This window comes from Hippopotamus amphibius, chromosome 2 (assembly GCF_030028045.1).
Source record: "Hippopotamus amphibius kiboko isolate mHipAmp2 chromosome 2, mHipAmp2.hap2, whole genome shotgun sequence".
NCBI lineage: Eukaryota > Metazoa > Chordata > Mammalia > Artiodactyla > Hippopotamidae > Hippopotamus > Hippopotamus amphibius.
This window is the reverse complement of record NC_080187.1, coordinates 24073121-24096013: the sequence shown is the minus strand read 5'-3', so window position 1 is coordinate 24096013 and position 22893 is coordinate 24073121. Positions and strand designations below refer to the sequence as shown.

The following is a 22893-nucleotide window of genomic DNA, read 5'->3' as shown; positions in this document are numbered from 1 at the left end:
CTCTTTACCACTTAGGTTGGAACTTCTATCTGGCCTATGAAACCAGTTTCTTAGATACTTAGAATCAAAATTCCCACAGTAATGCTTGTGGGAACGCCCCTGTGAGCCACCTATGAAGAATTCCTAGCTGATAACAGAACTCCTTTACCATTAGCAAAATTGGCAGCTCACTGTAACTTTTGGAACAGGAACCTCAAACCAGAGATAAACAATTCCTTCATGGGCAGACATCAATTTCTGTCATGAGAACCACTCAGAAAGCATAAGAGATTTGCCTGCTAGAACATAAAATAATACTTTCTTTGTGCATAAGATCAAAAATAACAGAATTTTAATACTCTGTTATCTGTGCATTGCCCCCACAAGATTTTCCTAGAAACACACGAAAAATCTTAAATCAGTGGCTTAAAAGGTTACTAAAAAGTGATCAAGAACATATGAAAATAACTAGGACATTAAATATCATCAAATGGCCAGTTTTCATTTATTTTGAAAACTATGCAAAGACACCAGACAGTTTTAAAAAGGGTACAGTTAATATTTTATTGTCATCAGATGGCAGTTAGGTATATAGTCTTCATACTTGATCTTTCCTTTGTGTAAATAAAAAAAAAATTACAAGTTTTAAACAGCCAATGGCTGCTCATGTCTTCAGAAAACATGATTAGATTAATTCATTAATGGTGGCTTCAAGTTTTTCCTTATTAGCTCCAGAAAATTCACCCACCTGTTGAGAGAATATTGAATTGCTGTTAGATGTAGCATTGCATCCCTATTTTGTGTGTCAGATATGATCACAGAATGGGCCTGGAGAGGAGAGGAAGTATAAGCTAAAAACTCCTCAAAAGTCAAGACAATTTTTTACATAAATGCACTGTTGATATAAATATGAAGCACCAATCACAGGGATTAATCATCAAATCCCTGTGATTTTAGTTTTAACAAAGATCAATTATCAATGAGATGTCACATTATGTACATAATGAAGAATGACATTTAAATACTTTTGAAAGAAAAAAATGGGGATGTCCTTCCCAATGTGAAGGGTCAGTCACTTCAGTTTTCTTCATTTATATACCATGCTTTCCTATTACCCAGCTGGTTTTCTTCAAGGTCAGATGTACCTACCTTCTGTCCCTTTTTAAAAAACTGGAAGGTTGGCATGCATTTGACTTCACACTCTGAAGCAACATCCTGGGGGGAAGGGAGATGTAGAAAGAATATTAAAAACAAGACTATGAGTATTGAGCTCTGGCACCTGTGATCTAAAACCAGATTCTTTTTCCTGTTATATACCCAGAACTCAGCATTAGGACTTTGTGTCAAGTTTTATATGCTTAAACAAGGAATAAAAGCCAAACTGGTTATATTCGCAATTAAAATTTTAATTAATATTCACTCTCATCTTTGAGAGATACTAGCATCAGATACTACACAGTGACTCAAATAGTTTAATCATTCCCAGTTGTATTGGAGTGAGGTACATAGAAGATGATCACAAAGGCTAAAGTTTAGAGTTAGGGAGAGGAACAACTTATTTACAAAGGACTTGTTCAAGAATAAAGTCATGGTAATCTACAGGGACAGCCCCACACTGGTTTTTCTGCTTTTGTCTTATAACCCCTTACTCTCAACCCCTTGTTCATACCAGGTTTTGGGGGAAAATGCCGTGAAAATGATTTGGTTTGGACAAGAGTTTCAAGTGAACAGGTCCGTTAGGAGTTGAAAACATCAGCTCAGCACTCCAAAGAGGATCAGGAGAGAAATGCAGACAAGAATCACGCAGCCCTAACTCAGCAAAAGCTGTGAAGGACAGCAACCAAGGAGGCAGGACTCTGAGAAGCAGGAGCACGGAAACCAAAGAACTTTCACAGGAAAGGAAGGTCAGCTAAAAACACTGTGGTGACTTCCAGTGGTTATGACTTTGAGCTTTCACTGCAGGGTGTGCGGGTTTGATCCCTGGCTGGGGAACTAAGATCCCAGATGCCATTCTGTGTGTGTGCTGGGGGGGGGGTCCCCACAGATTGAGCCACCAGTCAATGGTAGCAAACCAGCCTAACATCCCCTCTTCCTCTGACACTGGAAGAAAAGTGTGGTTTTACATCTTTATGAAATTGCATATGTCCTGTTGACAGTTTGGGGTGGACACAGAGTTCTTTCCAGATAACCTTTATTTTTTCTTTAAATGCTGGACAACAAGAAGCACAGGGGCAGTAACGGCTGCAATAAAAGGGCTAGTATGTCCTGAATGCTTCACATGTTCCAGGCACTGAGTACTCTCTGAAAGCAAGAGTTATAAGGAAATGACCGAGAACATGGGATAAGATTATCAAAATGAAGATCATAACATTTTAATTGTACCAATTTACAATTCCAGTAATTCCCTTGTAGTATTGGAATCCAGGATGGAAAATGGGGTGGAGAGTTGACGGGAAGACGATAAGCTCACGTTAAGGTTCCAGACCTTGAGATGAGTAATCGGGAAACCAGAAGATGACAAGCTAGAAGGGTAGAAAGGCTGGCTTGGCTAAATGGTTGGAAACGGGCTGTTTTGGGGGCTGAAGCTGGTCCAGATATGTTAACTTGGTTCATGTAAATGCTTTAAAAAAATCTCTGAACTGCCTGAATATTTGGCAACACTGGGCTGGCCCTTCCCAGCACTGGGAGAGCAGCTGTTCAGTGCAGTCCCTTCCCTCTCTCTTCCCGACACTTGTAAGCCGCCAGCTGGACACCATCTATCACGTAAACAGAAGCCTCAAAAAGAGGTGGGTGTTAGTTTTGTTTTTATGTGGAAGGGCAGTGGTCTGGAAAGCATAAGCCACCCTTTCCGTGACTTCTAATCATAGAAACATACAGGGGGTACAACTGACCTGCCTCACATATGAAAGCACGCAAAATAGGACCTAGAGATGAGTAAGGAAGGTGGAGTACAAGGACCTTGAGCTCACCTCTTCTCTCGAGCACACCAAAATCACAACTAACTGCTAAACAACCATGGACAAAGACTGGAACCTACCAAACCAAAGACAACAGGTTGGACAACAGGTCACAACCTTCAGGTGAAAAAGCTATTCCCAAAGCTTTATCAGCAGAAAATACAGGGCCCCAATCAATGGAAATGACAGTTTAATCGCTGTCTGATTCTCAGATTCTGAACGCCTCATACCCCACCAAGCCAGAGCTTAGCATTCCTGCCTTGGTACAACTGCCTAACTTACAATAAAATGTCATAAAAAAACCAGAAACAAGATAAATGCTCAGAAGTGGTATCAATGCTTTGAGAAAGATTCCAAGTGTTTTTTAAATCATGTTCATACGTTTCATGTCTTAAAATTGCAGTCAAGTCTTTACATGGCAAATTTTTAGTTAAAACATTAAGAATTCTCTCTTACTGGGTATGAAAGTGATTTTTTTTTTTTAAAGTGACGCAGCATTCTGTACCGTAACTGAATCCACCACTCTGGGCTTGTAGGTTACTTGCAACCGATGCACATCCTTGTGAATAAATTCAGACATGTCCCAGGGCAAAAGTGTATCAAGACTACATTCTACCGTATTAAATTTTGTTGGGTGGTTTCTAGCTTAGCACTCTGTGTAGCCAGAATAACTATAAACCTTTTTATGGCCTGAAGGCTGTCTCTGTACAATGTATCATCTTAACTCATCTGCTGGTCACTATGTAAAAGGCTAATTTTGCCTAATGTAACCACTTTATTCTTCATATATAAGCATCTCTACACTCCTTCAGCCCCCACCCCTGAAAGCAAGCAGTGCTAAGGGAATGAAATTAAAGGCTCCAGACAGACATTACTGAAGTACCTCCCAATGTGAATGTGTCGATTTATCCTTATGTAGCATGATTTTTGACATCCCGTTTGAGACTTTTCATGTAATCAGATCCATCAGCCCTTCCCTACACCAATCACTGAACGCACAGGCTTTATCTGAAACAGACTCCAGTTCTGTGACTGAACTGTTTGGGCCCTTTTCAGCAATGGTCACAGAGAAAAACAGTTAAATTCTTAAGAAATGGGGCAGTTAATGTGCTCTACAGTGTATCACTTCTATGTGTTCAGTATATTCTAGAATTTTAATGTTTGGATTTCTTCTAGATTGTACCTGGGGGTAAAGGATGAGGCAGAGGTGTAACATCTTAACCCCAAATGGTTAATCGTTAATACATGGTTTAATAGATTTGATTCTACCTTTTTTGGACTTTTTAGTCTTGGCCATGGATCTACATACCTATTCTGGTTACAAGACTACACTGTTTTAATTATTGCTGCTAATGTACTTTATGGGGCCTGTCCTTTCCCATCCTCTATGACTTCCCTAATTAGTTTCTTAGAATACGTTCCAGGATTTTCCTGACTACATTATTTCAGAATGTCGTGATCAATTTCCCAAAAGTGCTGGATGAATTTGAGAGTACTAACATTTTAATAACACTGAATCAACATCTAGGAAGACAGTACAGCCATCTAGTAAAACCTTGTATGGATCTCAGGAAAGGTTAGACGTTCTATAACTAATATTTGATCTCTACTGCCTCTGTTAGTGTTTTATTTTTTTCTTTTGCTTTCTATTATTTGTTCCATGGACTAATTTGCCCATTCCTGTAGTGATCTGAAAGGCATATACATTTAAAAATTAAGTAGTTACCTTTGCGGTTTTAAAAGCATTCTTGAACCCAAGTTTATCACTACCTTCATTTAAAAACAGAAAGCTAGCCACTTCCTAATGACACCCCCAGTTCCTGCCATTTTTAAAAAAATAAACAATCTGGAACTTGTGTAGTCATATAAACACTGCCATAATCAGGGTACAGAACTCTTCCCTCACTCCCATAAAACCTCCTCAGTAGCTCCTTTGTGGTCAGACTCTCCCCCTTTCCCACCCCCCTGGTGTGTACTCCATGCCTGTAGTTTTGCCTGATCTCAGATTTTTATTAGTTTTCATTATTAAATGTAACAAGGCTACATTTTACTTTTTAAAATTTTATTTCAGTGGTTTCTAGCTTAGCACTCTGTATAGCCAAAATAACTAAACCTGCTCCTCACCTGCTATTAACTCATTCCTGGCTGTTCTCATTAAAAGGGAAACACATGGCATTCTAAAAGGTTGCAAAACTAAGTTACTTTGTTTCTTTTACCTATCATACTCTGAGTAGAGTCTGCTGTTAAGAAAATAAAATCAGTCTATCATTTTCAAAAGTAGTATTCATACTTCACTATGCATAGAGTTGTTTTGTGTGTGTACCACATTATATGTCCATGCCTCCTAACTGTCCATTTGAATCTATTATTACACCTAAAAGATAATCTCTTCCAGCCCAAATGTTATTAAAAACTAGGTGCTGTTTGCCCTAAAGATACTATAAGCATCAAGTACCCTGGGTCTGCATGGATAGGAATTATCTGCATAAAAAATATAAAATAAACTCAGTGCTAAAATATTCCATCTATTTAATGATATGATCTAATACTCAAAATAATGATGTCATTTTTATCCCTCATCTGCATTCTTTTCGGGCCAAAATGAAGGGATGGTTTTACCTGCAGCATTCCAAAGCAACCAGAAGATCCACTCACGTAATTCATAAATTCCATGGGGGAAAACACCTCACAGATGGATAATGAACTCCTTTTTGAATTACCTGCCTTGCTAACTCTGCTGAATGGCCAGGTGAGTAGGAGCTGACAGACTACTGCTATGTGTATGGGGTGACCAAAAGGTTCTGTAATTCAATTTTTAATGCCGCAAAAAGTTGATAAGGCTAGTTAGATAGTGCAATAGTAGTCATTAAAAGTATGAGGGGGGAAAAAACCCCACAAAAAACCATATGTTGCACAAAGTGAAGGGTCCCTGACTCCTGAGAGGGTCACTTCAAGGTCCAGAGGTGTAGACACTGCTTTCAGCATGATGATGAGGATGCCAACCAGGCCTAAAAGGGGGGGGGCGGTCACATAGAAGTCTTGGTCTGCTCTGCTCACCTACTTCCCAAAGGTTTTGGATTGAGGCAGAAAACATCTGTCCTGGGCCCAGCACGGTACTGGGGCCAAATCCACAGGTTCTGCCTCAATCAACCTTTTTTCCTTCTGTGCTGCAGTCCCATTATCTGTTCAGGAGGGATGCTGATAAAAACAGTCCTCATGGTTACTACCTGGATGAAATGACACAATGTAGGCAGAGGGCTTAGTACTGCATCTAGCATACGTTAGTACTTCCAAATAAAAATGTATTCACTTGCTGTCTGATAGGGTCAAGTACCAGTTTCTTTAGTCCCTTCCAAGTGCAATTTTCACCTGGCTAAGGTGACCAGATTTAAAAAAAAAAGGTTTAAACAGGGAGCCAGAGTTTTTTCACAAACAGATGTCTACTCTCACTGAAAAACCCAGGACACATCAGAATAACTTTACTTGACGCCCATACAAATTCATTCATTCTACACCTACTAGAGAACAGACAGTGTGCCAGGTAAAGGGGAAACAATGGCGAAAAAGACAGGGTCCCTGACCTCAAGCAACTGACAGACTAATGAAGGACAAAGATCACTGCAGTAATAGCTACGCTTACTGAGTGCTTATCACACGCCAGGCACTGCTCGCAGCTCTTCTCATCTCACATGATGCTGACAACTGCCTTACGATGCTGGAGTATAAGGCTGCCATTTTACAGAGGCTCAACCTGAGGCACAGAACAGATAACGTCACTAAGCCCACACAGCTGGCAAGGGACACGATCTTCCCATCCGACAACCACCCATCCAAGAAAAAGAGGGGCAGCGGACACCAGGGGGACACAGAGGACGGGAACTAACCTGGTCTGGGCATAAAAGGGAGTAACGGGAAGAGACTTCCTAGAGAGGATGTGACGCTTAAGTCAAGGAGCTTGTCCAGCAGGAAAGTAAGATGAGAAATGTGCTGGGAATAAGCAATGTGGTACTGGGAGGTGCCCACAGGCTTAGAAAGTACTGCCACACACCCCCTTTTACAGACCCTTCTGGACCTTTAGTAGGATTTCCATGTGTGCTCAATGAATAAGCAACATTATGAGGTGGGTGGGGACAGGTATTAAGATCTGATCACAGACAGAAGAACCAAGGCTCAAGGGAGACAAGAATGAGCCTAAAGCAGAAGTCACTGGGCCAGGACTGGAACCCAGGTCTAGCACCTTTGTTGCCACTTCATACCCTAACCTGCTCCTGCCCTGTTGGGGCTAAGCAAACCTACCCACACACATGTAAAATCCCAGCTCTACTACTCAGTAACTGTAACTCCATGGCCAACCTGTTTGTTTTCCCATTGTAAAATGGGCAGGATGACAGGACCAAGGATTACACGAATCCATACTTGTCATGTACACAGAACAGTGCGCCTGGCCCAAGGTGCGAAACAAGCATTTGTTAAATTAAGCCAATCTTGAAATGTTCCCCCAAATTCTTCTCTGTCGGGCACCTTGGTGTTTGGTTTTTTCAATTTCTATTTGTTGAGCATCTCAGAATGTTAGGTAGACTACTCGGGCTTTCAGAAAGACAGGTGACTAGCAAAGAACAGTAACAGATACCTCAACCATTTGTTTTAGGATGTGACGCACTTAGCTTCTGACAGCTAGGATCAGGCTCATAACTGGCACCATTACCTGGTCATCTGAAATATACTAGACCTACAACACTACCTGAAAAGTTTTTAGTTACTTATGAGAATAAGCAATGTGCAACTCAGAGAAAAAGGCCAATGCAAAAAGCTCAGCATTATTTCACATTTCCAGCCACGTACCTGACAGTCATCCACATCTACTTCGAGGAATACCACGTTGGAATACTTTTCAGAGAGAGACTGGAAAATTTAAAAAACAAAACAAAACACAAAGATTTAGCACTGGGTAATGGCAGTCAACACACTCAAGCTTCTTAAATGGAAATTTAAGGTAGGGACAGGTAAGCATAAAAGACATTTCCCCTGAATCAAATTCTCCTTAGTATAAAGTAATTTGGAACATCAACTCTGATTCCTGAACTTCAAACAGGACCCATGTTTCAACCTGAAGAAAAGCAAAACTGCTTAGGACAACCAAATTAACTTCTGAAAGTTGTCTTCAATAGGCTGTATGTGTCAAACCTAAAGTAAGTTGTTATGCTATGACTTTTAGGCTGACAACAACAAAACCCCTTGAATTGTCCTTCTTTCCTAGCTTTGTGACCACTAACCCCAAACACACAAGTAGCTTACAAAAGCAGAAGTTGGCTAATACTCACATGAAAGAAAGGCTTGATCATTTTGCAAGGCCCACACCACGTGGCCGAGAAGTCGACTACTACGAGTTTCTCTCCTGCACTGTTCAAGGCTTCCTGAAAAGCATACTAAGAAGGGAAAGAGAAAAGCAGGTGTTAAGTTACATTTATTTCCAAAAGCTTTGATAAGGTGAGACACAAAGCACAATTTGGAAGTCCTGCTTTCAGGGCCTATTTTTTAATTAAACAATGAAAACAAAGCAAATAAACTGTTTGAAGAAATCCTACTGTGGTATAGTGTTATTTGATAAGATGAAACAAGTACAAGGTACACAGTGTATCAATATTCATGTCTTCATAAATATAAAATAGTAACTGGTTAATCCACATCCAAACTAAGCAAATGAAAGGAAAATAAAGACATTTGTATTAAAAAATGTTTCCACATCAAATCTAGGTATAAAATATGGTGGACGTTCACTAAATGCTTCACTGATTGATGCAAGGAGTCACATGTGAACTGAATAAGTCACAAAGGCACAGAATTTTGCAACTAAAACAGCACAAGTTATTTTAAAAACTGAAATGTTTTGATTAAGCTAATATTGTCTATGGTAGAACATCCAAAAATTCAAAAAAATATCATAGAAAATAACCTCCTCTACACCCTTACACTCACTGTTGACATTAAGCACATGTCCTTATACTCTTTTTAATGGCATAACCATGATGAGTCTGAAGAAGCAACACGCTCGTCGATTAAAAAGGAAAGAGACACACTTTCATAGAAGCCCACATGCTTTTTTAGGAAAGCAGGGGCATTTGGTATTGGTACTACTGCTGTCATTTTGTAAGCAGCTTTTGGGAGGAAAGAGCTCTCTGCAGGAGGCAACTTTTCGCCTTGTCACTAACCTTAAACCAGACATCCCCATGCTCTCCCCACCTCCGACCCTAGCACACCTTTCAAATCGTTTGATCACACAATACTTCATCTATCGTTGATTTCTGCCTTCATTGTTGACCAAATGAAAAATTTTAGTTCTTGCTGAAGGGAATTTTCTTTGTTATTTTTTGTAAGCAATGCTTGTTGAATAAAAAATTTCACCAGCAGAAATGATCAAGAAATCCCTTACCACCAACCTCCCTGAATAATTTATCAACGGTCTTGATACTGTAACCCTAGCAACCCAACCTTCTAGTTAACAAGGGACTCATTTTTAACCACAATTAGTCAGCTGGTGCTGACCAAAACCAAGGCCATGAAGAGAAATCAAAACACAAACATCTATATCTGAAGTCTTGGTTTTCTTCAAGGTAAAAATGCCAGTCACATTGGTTTAATTAAAAACCACCACCACCACCACCCCTCCTTTGAAAATTAAGAATCAGATCAGATCTGGCCCAGTAAAGAAGGAAAGTAAGTAAAGCACCATTAAAAAAAAAAAATCTAAAGTGAATTCCTCTGAAGTTACTTCTCTAGATTTCTGCCTCATGTTTTTTGGGGGGAAACAATTCACAAATGATGTTCCCTGGAATGGCAGGTCATGACCTCTGTACCCTTTTCAGTTATGCAGGTACAAATCTGAGTACAAATAAACGCACCACACTTTTGGGTGTGGGGAGGGGTGTGTGTGTGTGTGTGTGTGTGTGTGTGTGCGCGCGCACAGTGGAGGGGGCAGAGAATAAGTATATAAATTATTTTTTCAAATCATCACTGATTTTTTCCAGATGACTTTCCTTCAAAGCCTTCCCTAATGTGATTTTTTTAGGTCAAACCAGTCATTCTTTACTGCAAGATCCAGGTAAGACAGGAAAATAAGGAATGACAATGTCTGGTCAGATGAAGGCATGATTTTGTCAACATGGTTGGACCTCAGTAAATACTGGTGAGGTTACTTTCAACCTAGAATTTCTTTCTGCAATAACTTTTGGCTTCACTGAACATGATTCACAAAGCCACATACATTTAAGACTTCACGACAAACTCTATTCTCTGGATACTTAAGTTTGCCTGAAACAGACATTAGTTTGAAAATGATTCAATATTATCTTACTAAGAAGCAAACCATAATTTTTAGCTTCCAGAAACTACCAGTGAGGACTGATAAAGGTCCCTATCACTAAGACAAACATTCTGAAAACAAAACAATGTATTTGGGGCAGATAAATAAGAGTAGTATCTAGCATCTCTTTTCCTAAACACACCCATTCCAAAGGTAAACAACAAGTGGTCTGTAAAGTATTTAACAAAGTTCCTGTGTGTTAAAGTTAGGAGTTCAAAAAATGGCAGCAGCCATTCTTAAAAAAAAAAAACCTGTTGGTTTCTTCCTCACTTTTATAGTCCATTATCCCACTTGGATCTGAAATGGATCCCAGTGGCTCTAAACTACCAGAACCTCAGAGTTGTCCGGATGGCCAATGGCACCAACTTCAGTCCATCAGGATGAAAATCTAAAGTGTACTCAATGTTTACAAGAAACATTAGCTTAGCTTTGGATTGACTCTGGATCATAGTTTTGAAGTTCGACTGATTACCAGGGCCTTTGGGCCCCAGGCTGTAGTGCTCTTCTGAGTGATGAATTTCCTGTCACTCTTGTCTTGTCATTGATGAGGGGAGGAGGGTGCCACAACTATGACAACTAAAATCGGGAAAGACTGAAGTGAGCTCCAGGAATCAATTTTCTGTTCGTAGTGTATGGATTCTGGGACAATTCATATAGACCAGAGATTTCTCACTCCTTGCATGGGTTTTCACAGGTTCTGCTGATGAGCTCGGCTGGCTCTGCAGAAGACCACCCCCTACTCCCCTCATAGACTGTTACCTGTCCCTCAGTAGGTATTGAATAAAAACACTTGGGAAAAAACTCAGTATTAAGGCTCGCTCTTTTCAACCAATGAGAAGATTAACACGCCATAAAAGGTTCACATCCCTTGACCCAACCACCACACTCAAGCCTCTAACCTGAGGAAACAGCCTGAAGTCTGTATAAAGCCTTATGAACAGAAGCATTCGCTGAAGCATGGAAAACTGCCCAAATGTCCAGCAATGTCTTCAGATATTGAAATGATTACAAAGCTTCTCAATACACGGAAAACGTTCAGGCTAAATTAGACCACAAACACACACCTCAGGAATAAAAAGTCATCTCAACTATTTTGTGGTTGCTTCTAGGAAAGAGAAGATCGCCGTCTTCCCAAATTTTCTACAACGATCTTTTATGTTTTCTGGTTGTAAAAGGAACAAAAAAAAGATAAGGAAAACATTAACAGACAAACTTCCATTTCCGAAGCCAAGCCCAGCACCTAAGTCAGGTCGGGGCACTCGACCTACCTTTCCCCTGCTTTACTTGGAGGGGGCACGGTAAACGGTTTCGTGCCACTGTGTGAGCAACACCAACTTTCTCCCACTCACTTTCGTGACTGCATTTAGCACCCATTTCTTGAGGGGCCACCGTACACCAGACACTCTTAGGTTGTGAGTTCTCCAAGCAGGAGGGCATGAAGTTTGCAGTAGCTCTCGATATGGAACACTATCGAAAGCTGACAAGCACCCGGAGGAGCGCGGCCGCTCCCAGGGGGACTCCTGGCTCCAGCGAAACCCACCGACCACGAAATTCACCGTGGGTGACTCACAGAAGGTTAGGGCAGTGGAAGCCCCTGGGGCCAGCCTTGCGGACTGAGTCATTCCAGAGCCAGCGCTGCCGGAAACACGCCCTGCGCCGCAGGAGGAGGAGTCCCGAGGGCGCGGCCCGCACGGCACTTCCTTGCCGCCACCTGGGCCCCTAGGGCCGGACTCGTACCGGAGAAGGGGTTGAGGGGGTGGGGCGTCTCCAGCCCGGCACCGCCCCCTCCGCGCGGACGCAGCACGCGTCAGCTCTGCGGCCGGGCAGTACCGGAGGCAGCCGGGGGTCTCCGGCCTGGATCCGCTCCCCGGGGAGTTCACTGCACCCAGCGCGGGTGGATCACGCCGCTCCCAGGGGAGGGAGTGGCGGCCAGCAAGCCCGGGCTCTCTCCAAGGAGCCCTCCACCTCCTTGCCCGAGCCCATGTCCGGATACAGATGGGGGCCAAAGGCACACCCTCCATCCTTTACCCAATCGCGGTTTCCCGGCTAAGGGTGGCGGAGGCGCAGCGGAGGACTCCAGGGCGCTCCCGCGCGCGTGCATCCCCCGAAGGCACAGCTCACCCGGACCTCGCCCTCCAGGGCACGCTCCACCGCCCCGGGCGCGCCCAGGCCCGGGCTTCTCGCAGTGCCAGACCGAGTCGCCGCGTCCCCCTTCCCCCAGGGATGCGGAGGGGCGGCCTGCCCACCTCCGGCCCACCGCCTCTCCCAGCTGCCCGGACTGCGCGCCGCGCCCTGGCCTGTCCCGGAACGCATACCTTGCTTTCAATCTGCTTCACCATTTTGGCTGCTGGGGTCTCACGAACGACCTGACGGTTGCAGAGGGAGAAGCGGATCCAAGACGCGGGACGGAGCTTGGAGAGCGCGCAGCCCGCTTTCCCTTTATAGCGACGGTGGGCGGGGCGGGAGGACGCGCGCGGCGTGCGTGTGGCGGGGGCGCGCCCGCCCGGGCCTCCCGGGCTCGCCGCGGCGTCCGGGAGAGGCCCCGCCTCCTGGAGCGGCCGGACGGGGGCGGGGCCGCTTGCAAGGGCGGGGCCGAAGTGGCCGGGCTGGCGCAGGCGCGCGGCGGAGCTCCTGGGAATCGTCTGGGCTGGGAACCTTGGGCGCCTGAAACCTGTACCCTCTCTGGGATCGGAGATCCGTGAGGGCCAGCGGGTCGCCTAAAGGGCGCACGCGCTGTGCACGGCGGGCGGAGGTGGGCGGCCACCCCCAGAGCTACAGGGTCACCTGGGGAGGGGCCGGCCAGGCCTTTCATCGGACGCACCCAGGCTCCAGAAGAGGCCGCGTACGATTCCTCAGAAAGGCCCGCCGCACCCCCGTTCCCCAGCCCCGCGAACCCTACAAAATGCTGAATAACGATAACCAGGAAGTGTCTCTGAGTGTGCACCCCCCGCCTCCTTTCCGGAATTTACCGGGACGGCTCTCTTCTCCTTTTTTCCCTCCTTCCTGTTCTTTCGCTTTCACGGATGAACTTGCTGCTCCAGCGTGACACAGCAGTTTAGTGCGGGAGTGACGGCGGGGGAGCTGGCTGGGATCCTGCCAAGCTCACAGTTGATGCGGGCTTAAGTCCCGCCGGAGTGACGCAGTTGTGACCCTGAGCAGGCGTTGACCTCCCAGTGCCTTAGTTTTCCTTTCTGTAAAATGAGAATTCTGATGGTCCCTAACTCCTGGCGGTGGTGTTTTGAGGATTAAAGTGCTTGTATAGTGATTAGCAGAGTGCTTGGCACATGGTAGGCACTCAGAAATAGTTATAATTAAAGCAGTTGTGAGCACTGATCCGTCGTGCTTGGTGTCATGGGTTGGCAGGACTGGGGGTTGTGGAAGGTGAGTATGTTAGCTGGCGTTGTGAAGCCAGGAGGGCAGCTGGAAGTGGAAATGGGCAAGCTGTTGAGCTGGAATGAGAGCCAGGAGGCTGGAAAGGAGTGGGATGATGTTGGGGCAGGAGTGCCAGAGCATGAGTTTTCAGGTGGAGGCACTCTGGATGCAGCTACATCTAGGTGTGATTGGCTGGGATGGTGAAACTGCTCCCTGGATTCCTTCTGTCTGCTTTTTCAGAGAGCAGGGAAGGAAAACAGAGGTTTTGAATTTCTTGTGCAAAATTTGTAAAAGGTTGAGGAACACAGTCCATGGGTAAGGATATAGACAAGAAACACATTTTAAGGACAGTCCTAGACAGGGAGGATGGGCTGGCCTGAATGCAGCAACCTTATGGTAAAGAATAAGGACTAGTGGGGCAGAGAAGAGGCCTTATGGGGTACCAGGAGCACAGTACGTAATCTGCTTTGCTGCTGCTGTGTCTTCAGCCCAATTTACATCCCAGCTCCTGGGCCTATTTGTTGGTACATTTACATGGGAGATGACAATAAATAACTGAGCTGTAGGAAGTAGAGGCACAGATCTCCATTGGCCATCCAAACCACCCTCAGCTGACATCTCCTCTCCAAGGACCTTCCAGATGTCCAGGAGCAAAATAGAAGGGGGATTACGCGGGATGCTGCAATTATAGGGAACAGGGAACTGGCAGGCAAGCATATGTATTAAGGGCCTGGATTCTGCAATTAGATTCCCAGTCCTCATCCCCACTCTACCACTTAGTGTCTGGGTAGCTCTAGACAAGTCTAATTAGCCTTCCTATGCCTCAGTTTCCTCACCTATAAAATAGGGATAATAACACCCTGTGCTATTAGAAGGGGCAGGTGAGCTAAAATATATGTAAAGTGCTTAGAACAATGCCCGGTACTCAGTAAATGCTACATTGACTATGATTATAGGCTATTAATAGGATGGTGACATCCCTGTGGAATGATGGCAGAGGTGGAAGGGGAAACTGTAAAACAGGTGTCAAACTCCTACGTGAATTAAGTTATCAGGAGATTCCTAATAAACAGTGAGCTCTGTAACATGAATCCTCAAAGGAAAAGGATTTTTTCCCCTCAGAGGGTGAAAGAAGAGTGGGCTAGACTTGGTCCTACCTGAAGAGGAAGGTCCTCTGCTTACAGGGACATGGGAAACTCAAGTCCTTAGGATTTCAGTTGTGGCAAGGAGGTGATGTTCTATGGGGAGAGAGAGATGCAGAGGAATCATTGGGACAGCCCAGTGAGGGAAGATCTGTTTGTGCAGAACGCTAGGGGTGAGAAGAGAGAGAGAGAGGGTGACATGAAGGCCTTCATTTGGGGGCTTGGTTCTGTGTGTTAGTCAGAACTCTCAGTTGTAAGGAGAAATTCCAGCTCAAACTAACTTAAATCAAAAAGAATTAGCAACTCATACAACCAGGAACTCCAATGGTGTAAAGATGTCACAGGAGTACCATAGATATTGTTTCATTCTCAGTGGGCTCTTCACCTAGGTAAGACTGGCCCCTCCAGGCTTAGGTCCCTACATTTTAGTATACTGGAAGAAAGGGCACTCTTCTCCCTTGTTCTAGTAAGTGCCCTGGAGGCTGACCTTCATTGACTTGAATTAGGGATAGGGGAGGGAGTCAGCCTTGCTTGGACCATTTATTTCAACTAGGAGTGAGGAAAATCCAGGGGCTTACCAGGGAAAGAGGAAACACATTTTGGACAGGTTAAAATGGTATTTCTAAGAAATACCATTTTGTCAAGAAAAGCAGAAATGAGTAGCTTGGATGATGAGCTTGCCTCACGTTTCTAGGTCAGCTCAGTCTGAGGCTCCCTGGGGGACCAGCAAACTAGGTTTGCTGTCTTTGTTCAGGTTCGAATTTGAAAAAGATGCACCTCTAGGGCTTCTGAGCAAGCTTCTCTAGATCACAGGTTTCTCTAAGTGTGAACCCTGACCGCCTCATTCAGCATAGCTGAAGGTATATGATGATACCACAGATTCCTGGACCACACCCAGACAGACTTACAGGATCGCAATCTTTTGAGGTAGATCCCTGGACTCTACATTTTAAAGCAGCATCCCAGGTGATTAGGTTCGCTAAGATTTGATAAACTCGGCCCTGGGGTCTCCAAAGGGAGGCCAACAATTAGTGAAGCTGGAAGATTGTCTAGCAAGAGAGTTGAGATGAAGACACAAAAGTGAACATGTAAGTGATATGAAAATGGGAGCTCAAAATACAATGGTAAAGAAGGAAAAGGAACAAATACAAGTGTGGAACAGTCATTCATTGCCAGGTCTGGAGCTAGGTATATTGCATCATTCTCAACATCCCCTAGGAGATAGATTTAATTCTTTCCATTTTACAGAGAAGAAAATTGAGTCCAAAGAGGTCATCCAGTCACAACAAATGTGCACCAATTCTTATACTCTGTTCACGAAGGGAAGAAAGTGCCAGCACAGTTTTCAAGCCAGCCCATCTACATGTCTTGAATATTCCTCATGTCACCAGTGAAAAATATCTAACATTCCTTATGCTAATTTACAAACTCTTAACTATAAGGATATTTGAATAGTTTGCAGAAACTCTCTCTAGAACATCAGTTCCTATTGGGGGACAGGACTCCTAAGAGTGGACTCCTGATTAGGTATTTAAACTGTTAACTGTTTAGATTCTAAAAAGTAATATACATATAAATACATTCCACATTGTCAGTGCTAAGTATTTTAATGTAAACTTCGAGCTGTATAGTAACCCTGTGAGTATTCTACCCTGTACACCATAGCATTCCTTAATCTGGTGCAATTGTACCCCTTCCTGCCCTCTCAAACCCTTTTACTGTGTACCTTGCTGAAACTAGCTGAATTCAGCAGCTCCAATATATGGTTAACCTCTTCTCAGATGTTTCTTTTACCTTTCTGAAACTTCTGCTCTTCTCACATGTGGGCTCCATGTACTCCAGGGCCCAGGAAGTCAGGCCAATGCTTCCTCTTGCTGCTTCCAGACTCTTTCTTCTTTTTCAAGAAGCCCATGGATATCTCTATTAAAAAAAAAAAAGGAAAGAAGGAAGAAACTTGACCCTTATCTCATGCCATACAACAAAATAACTCAAAATTTACTGTACAACTTCTAGAAGAAGATGTTGGAAATAAATCTTTGCAAGCTTGGAGCAAATATTTCTTAGGCAGCACACAGAAATTGCTAAGTATAAAAGAAAAACCTATTAAATTTGACTTCATTAAAATTTGAATCCTCTGTTCTTTGAAAAGCAATGTTAAACAACTGGTAAAAACATGGCAATCACTGGAACACACACTTCTTAAAAGAAGATATCTGAGTGACCAGTAAGTATGCAAACAGATAAATGCTCAACATCATTAGTCATCAGGGAAATTCGAAACCACAATGAGGTACCACTTTGTACCCACTAGACTGGTAAAATTAAAAAAGACTGGTAACACCAAATGGTGGTGAGACTGTAGTTTAACTGGAAATAAGTTTCATACATTGTGGATAGGAGTGTAAAACTAGAAAACAGTTTGGCAAGTTTGTTTTGTTTTCCTTTTTTTTTTTTTAAAGTTAAACATACATTTAACATATGGTCCAGTAATTCCACTTCTAGATATTTACCCAAGAGAAATTAAAACACAAATCCACACAAAGACTTGCATATGAATGTTCATAGCAACTTGATTCACAGTAGCCCCAAACTAAACTCAAATGTTCATCAACAGGTGAAAACTATTACTAATACTACTAATGGAAGTGATATATCCAGACAATAGAATACTTCTGAGCAACAAAAAAGAACTACTATATACACAATGACATGCATGAATATCAAAAACACTGCTGAACTGGAAGGAACCAGACACAAAAGACCACATGCTATAAAAATCTATTCATATGAAGTTCTAGAACAGGTAAGACTAATCTATAGTGAAAGAAAGCAAATCAGTGGTTTCATGACGCTGGGGTAGGGGGATTGCAGAGAGGCATAGGGAAACTTTTTGGTGATTATATAGATGTATACATTTTTTAAAATTCATGGAACAATGCACTAAAGATGGGTACATTTTGTTTATTATGGGTGCAAATTATACCCCCAATAACATTGATTTAAACAGCAAAACTGTACTCTCAGAATAATTCACTCTGGTCACAGAAGCCATCCTTAAGACATTAAAATACTCATACTCACAAAGTAACAGAGATGGGATAAATTGAAACATTTAGGCAGTGCTCTAACTTGGGCCACATAAGTGCTAAGCATGGCTAACTAAGACAATGCATGCAAAAGCAGATATTCCCTTTATAGCTAAAGTAGTCTTCATATAGGATTTCAGACGTTAAACATATACAATCTAATTGGGTGACCTACCCTACTTACTCTAAATCCAGAGACAGAGAGAACAACTAAGGGAAAAACACAAGTAGAACCTGGTGGACTCCTTATAAAGGGCCACCTTGGGAGAGTCTGAGCCATCCACAGTGAAGAAAGCACATAGTTAAGAAAGGTAGGGTAAGATTCCTCACACCTCCAAATGAGGTAAAACACAAGGATGTCCACTCTCACCATGTCTAGTCACCATTGTACTGCAGGTTCTAGCCAGAGCAATTAGGCAAGGAAAAAAAAAAAAGCATCCAGATTGGAAAGGAAGAACTAAAACTATCTGTATTTGCAAATGACATGATCTTGTATACAGAAAATCCTAAAGATCCTAAAAACTATTAGAATAAGCAAGTTCAGCAAGGATGCAGGATATAGGCTCCGTATATAAAATTCAAAAAGAATGAATTACTTGGACATAATTTGATAATAAGAAGTGTGACTTGTACAGTGAAAACTGCAAAACCTCATTGAAAGAAAATAAAGAGTTAAACAAATGAAAAGACATCCCATGTTCATGGACTGGAATATAATATTATTAAGATGTCAGTGCTTCTCAGTTGATCAGTATAATCCCTATAAAAATCCCAGCTACTTTTTTCTTGGCTGAAGTTGACAAGCTGATCCTAAAATTGAAATGGAAATGCAAAGGAAATACAAAATAGCTAAAAGAATCTCGAAAATGAAGAGCAAAGTCAGAGGACTCACACTTTCTAATTTCAAAAGTTACTACAAAAGCTACAGTATTCAAAACAGTGTGGTACTAGTGCAAGGACAGATATATAGATCAGCAGGACAAAATTGAGAGTCCAGAATTAAACCCATAAATCTATGGTCAATTGACTTTCAACAAGGGTGCAAGACCATTATGGGGAAACAATATTATCTTCAACAAATGGTGCTGGGACAATTGGATATCACATGCAAAAGAATGAGATTGGATCCATACATTATACCATTTACAAAAATGAACTCAAAATGGATCAAAGACCTAAATGTAAGAGGTAAAACTATTAAACTTTTAGAGGAAAACATAGGTATACATTTCTGTGACCTTGGATTAGGCAATGATTTCTTAGAGATGACACCAAAATAACAAGCAACCAAGTAAAAAATAGACAAATTGGACGTCTTTAAAATTAAATTTTTTTTCCCCCAAAGCACACCATCAAGAAAGTGAAAAGACACCTACACAGTGGGAGAAAATATTTGATATGAGACTTGTATGTAGAATACATAAAGAACTCTTACAACTCAATATTAAAAGATAACTCATTAAAAAAAATTGGCAAAGGATTTGAATAGACATTTCTCCAAAGAAGATAGACAAATGGCCAATAAGCACATGCAAATATATTCAACATCATTAATCATTACAGAAATGCAAATCAAAACCACAATAAGATACTATTTTACACCCACTAAGATGGCTATAACAAGATAAAGACAAGTGTTGGTGAGAATGTGGAGAAACTGGAATGCTGATACACTGCTGGTAGAAATGAAAAAATGGTACAGCTGCTGTGAAAAACAGTTTGGCAGTTCCTCAATAAATTAAACATAGAGTTGCCATATAATCCAGCAATTCTGCTCCTAGGTATATAACCAACAAAATTGATAATATACTTATATAAACAAAAAGACTTGCACGTGAATGTTCATAGCAGCATTATTCTTAATAGCAAAAATGTAGCAATAACCCAAATATCCATCAACTGATGAATGAATAACAAAATGTAGGATAGCCATAAACAGAATATTTTTTGGCCATAAAATGGAATGCAGTTATGACACATGCCACAGTATAGATGAACCTTGAAAACATGCTAAGTGAAAGAAGTCAGACAGAAAAGGCCGCATAGTATATGATTCCATTTATCTGAAATGACCAGAACAGGCAAATCCACAGAGTCCATTAGTGGTACCAGGAGAGGGGGAGTGAGTGGAGGATGGGGAGTGACAACTAATGGGTATGGAGTTCCTTTCTGAGGTCTTGAAAATGTTCTGGACTTAGATAATGGTGATGATTATACAATTTTGTGAATCTATTAAAAACCATTGAACTATAAAACAAAAATGGGATAAAGATATCTATTGTGCCTTCACCAAATCATCTAATATAAATAAATATGCTCTGCAGATTAAAGAAAAAGAAAAATGAAAACCTTTTCTACAGAAGCTGGCTAAGTCCACCTTCCTCTAATGATACTTAGGAAATTTTATTTCTCTAGAAGGGAGAGAGATAAAATGTGGGTAGATTATCTTTGGCCGGTGCCATTAACAACTGGTGTAGAGGGAAAAGTGACCTTGACTCTGGTGGGGAGGACAGCTTGCTTATCTATAACCACCAATCAACCAGGAGCACATATTTTCGGTTATCCGCTCCTTACCAATACAGATGTTGGTGTGCCACACCGTTCACTGGAACTCTATTAACAATCCAACTATGCACAAGTCTCCTTACCGGCAGATAACCTTTAAGGGAAGGAGACTGATGCTGACTTGATTGGAGCCGTAGAATGTAAAAGAAGTAAGACTTCATTTGAAACACACGATTGTCTAGGATGTCTAATCCTAGAACTATTTCGAAATCGCTTGACTACAAAGGAGTAATTCAATGGTTCAACAAGTACATTCAAAATTATTCCTGATGTTGGCACCTTTGAGGGTAGAGTCAAGGTATCACAAGCAAAGATGTAAACACATTATCAGTTGAATTTTTCTGTTATGTTGGCCTTTACCTTTTGTTTACCATTATCACTTGGCACATGTGTGTGAGGCCCATGTTCCCTCACGATCCTCCTCCTAGAAAACTAGGGTTAGTCTTTCATTAGAATCTTTAGCAGCACAGGGAATTGAAGACACAACAATATTTCAAAATGAATCGTAAGTAACCTTTACTGGATTCACGGGAGGTCATCTTTGTTTTGCTCATAAAGGATATCTTTACTCCAGTAAAGCACTTGGCATTTCCTCATTTCTACTTCACTGTTACTGTCTTGGTTCAGACCACTTCATCTCTTACCTGGACCACAGCCATACCCTTGTGATTCATACCCCTTCTACCATGCTTGCTCCCCTGTGATCTATTCTCTACGCACCAGTATGTACATCTAAGCATGTCACTCCTCTGCTTGAAACCTTTCAATGATCTTTTCATTGTCACTCCTCTGCTTAAAACCCTTCAATGATCTTTTTATTGCTCCCTGAATAGAACTCAAATACTGCCCACGGTCACAAGATTGGAAAACAGACTTAGATGTGCAGCTCTGATCAGACCTGGTCGGTAGCCAAAATTTTTCCTTTAGAAACACAAGGACTGAGGAACAGGGGTTTTATCTCTACTTACTTCAAATCCCTTTTTGTTTTCTTTCAGAAACTAGTAAATACTTTGTCAAATAATAAAATGGCATGTTTCATGGTACCAGTTTCCATGTTAATACAATTCTCAAATAATTGTAGAGACACTGAGCCTTTTCTCCCCTTTGATGTATCCCTTTCACAATTTACAGGAAATTTATTTTAGTGTTACTCACACTTAGTCATTTTTTCCAGAAAACACATTTAGAAACTCATTGGTTTTTCTAGAGAAATTTGATAACTGAAACATATAATCTAGCACAGCCCTATCTGCCCATCCACAAACCAAACAAACTGGTATGTCAATATCATTTAATGTCGAGTTGAGGGCAGGGTTTTGTGAAATAACACTTTCTGAACATTTCATCAAAATTATTCATAGACCTCAGATAACAATTATATTTAGTTTTTAACCATTCTCACCTGAAAACAAGCCATGAGTTCCTAGCAGAAATGTGGTCTGACCACCAAACACTTAAATACAAAAAATGAACTGCAAAATGACAATTAAAAGGCAGTTGTGGGACTTCTCTGGTGGTCCGGTGATTAGGACGCCAAGCTCCCCCTAGAGGGGCACGGGCTCAATCCCTGGTCAGGGAACTAAGATCCTGCAAGCTGCACAGCCTGGCCAAAAACAAATAAAAAATTTAAAGAAAAAGGCAGTTGATCTTGTGAACTCTCTGATTTTGGAAGAAATTATGCCCTTCGGGAAAAACAAAAACACCAAGAAGTATGGTTCCAGAGTTGCTTCTTTTGGTAAAGCTTCCCAGATTGCTTGGAAAGCAAATACAATACTATAATATTATTAAAAAAATAATATTGGTTGCTCTCCCCACGATGGCCACATGAGTCTCTAGCGCAAGTGGGAAGATTCCTTCGATGGGGAGCAGACAGACAGGTGAGGTGATGTGCCTGCAATTACAGCAGGAGAGCCTGGATGAGACTCCACCCAACAGCGATCTGGAGATCCAGGGCCTTGGTCCAGGCCTGGCTGTGATATTCTTCACACTTGTATGTGGAGGGAAAACCACTTGTAGCACTTCAACCCTGTCCCGAGTGACAGTAACCACACTGACCTTAGAGAAGGGAATTTGGCAATTCCAGGGCTAGGTCTGGCTTCAGCTATGACTTGCTAAAGAAGGTCCAGTGATGTCACCAGGATCTAGTTTCTCTTTGATCTTTTGGTTTTCTGGCCTCTGATTTGCCCTATTTTCAGACAAGCCTCTTCCATGTGGTAGCAGTTTGGTTGCTACAGTTCCAAACCTAACTTTCTAGCATTCAAATCCAGTGAAAAAGAGCAAAAATGTTTTTTTTCTTAGGAGTCCCAGTCCAGTTTTGTTGTGTCCGATTGGCTCTCATTGAGTGGACCAGTCAACATGGCCACATGTTGGGCCAGGCGGAGGTCACATCCTTTACCCCTTTGGCTAGGCTGGGACAGGAAGAAGTAGAATCC

General features: G+C 42.1%; 1 protein-coding gene across 2 annotated transcripts; it reads right to left on the bottom strand.

Moving 5' to 3' along the window:
* Positions 1-460: 460 nt before the first annotated feature.
* TXN (thioredoxin) lies at positions 461-12769 on the bottom strand. 2 transcript variants are annotated; one of them, XM_057722117.1, is made up of 5 exons: positions 12612-12769; positions 8258-8362; positions 7779-7838; positions 1129-1194; positions 461-727 (listed from the first exon to the last, which is right to left on the bottom strand). In XM_057722117.1, exons 1-5 carry the CDS (start codon positions 12633-12635, stop codon positions 665-667), a joined length of 318 nt encoding a protein of 105 aa, XP_057578100.1. In that variant the 5' UTR covers positions 12636-12769; the 3' UTR covers positions 461-664. The 2 variants fall into 2 exon arrangements, with proteins under 2 accessions (XP_057578100.1, XP_057578099.1); XM_057722116.1 differs by lacking the exon at positions 12612-12769 and adding an exon at positions 11196-11258.
* Positions 12770-22893: the final 10124 nt, after the last annotated feature.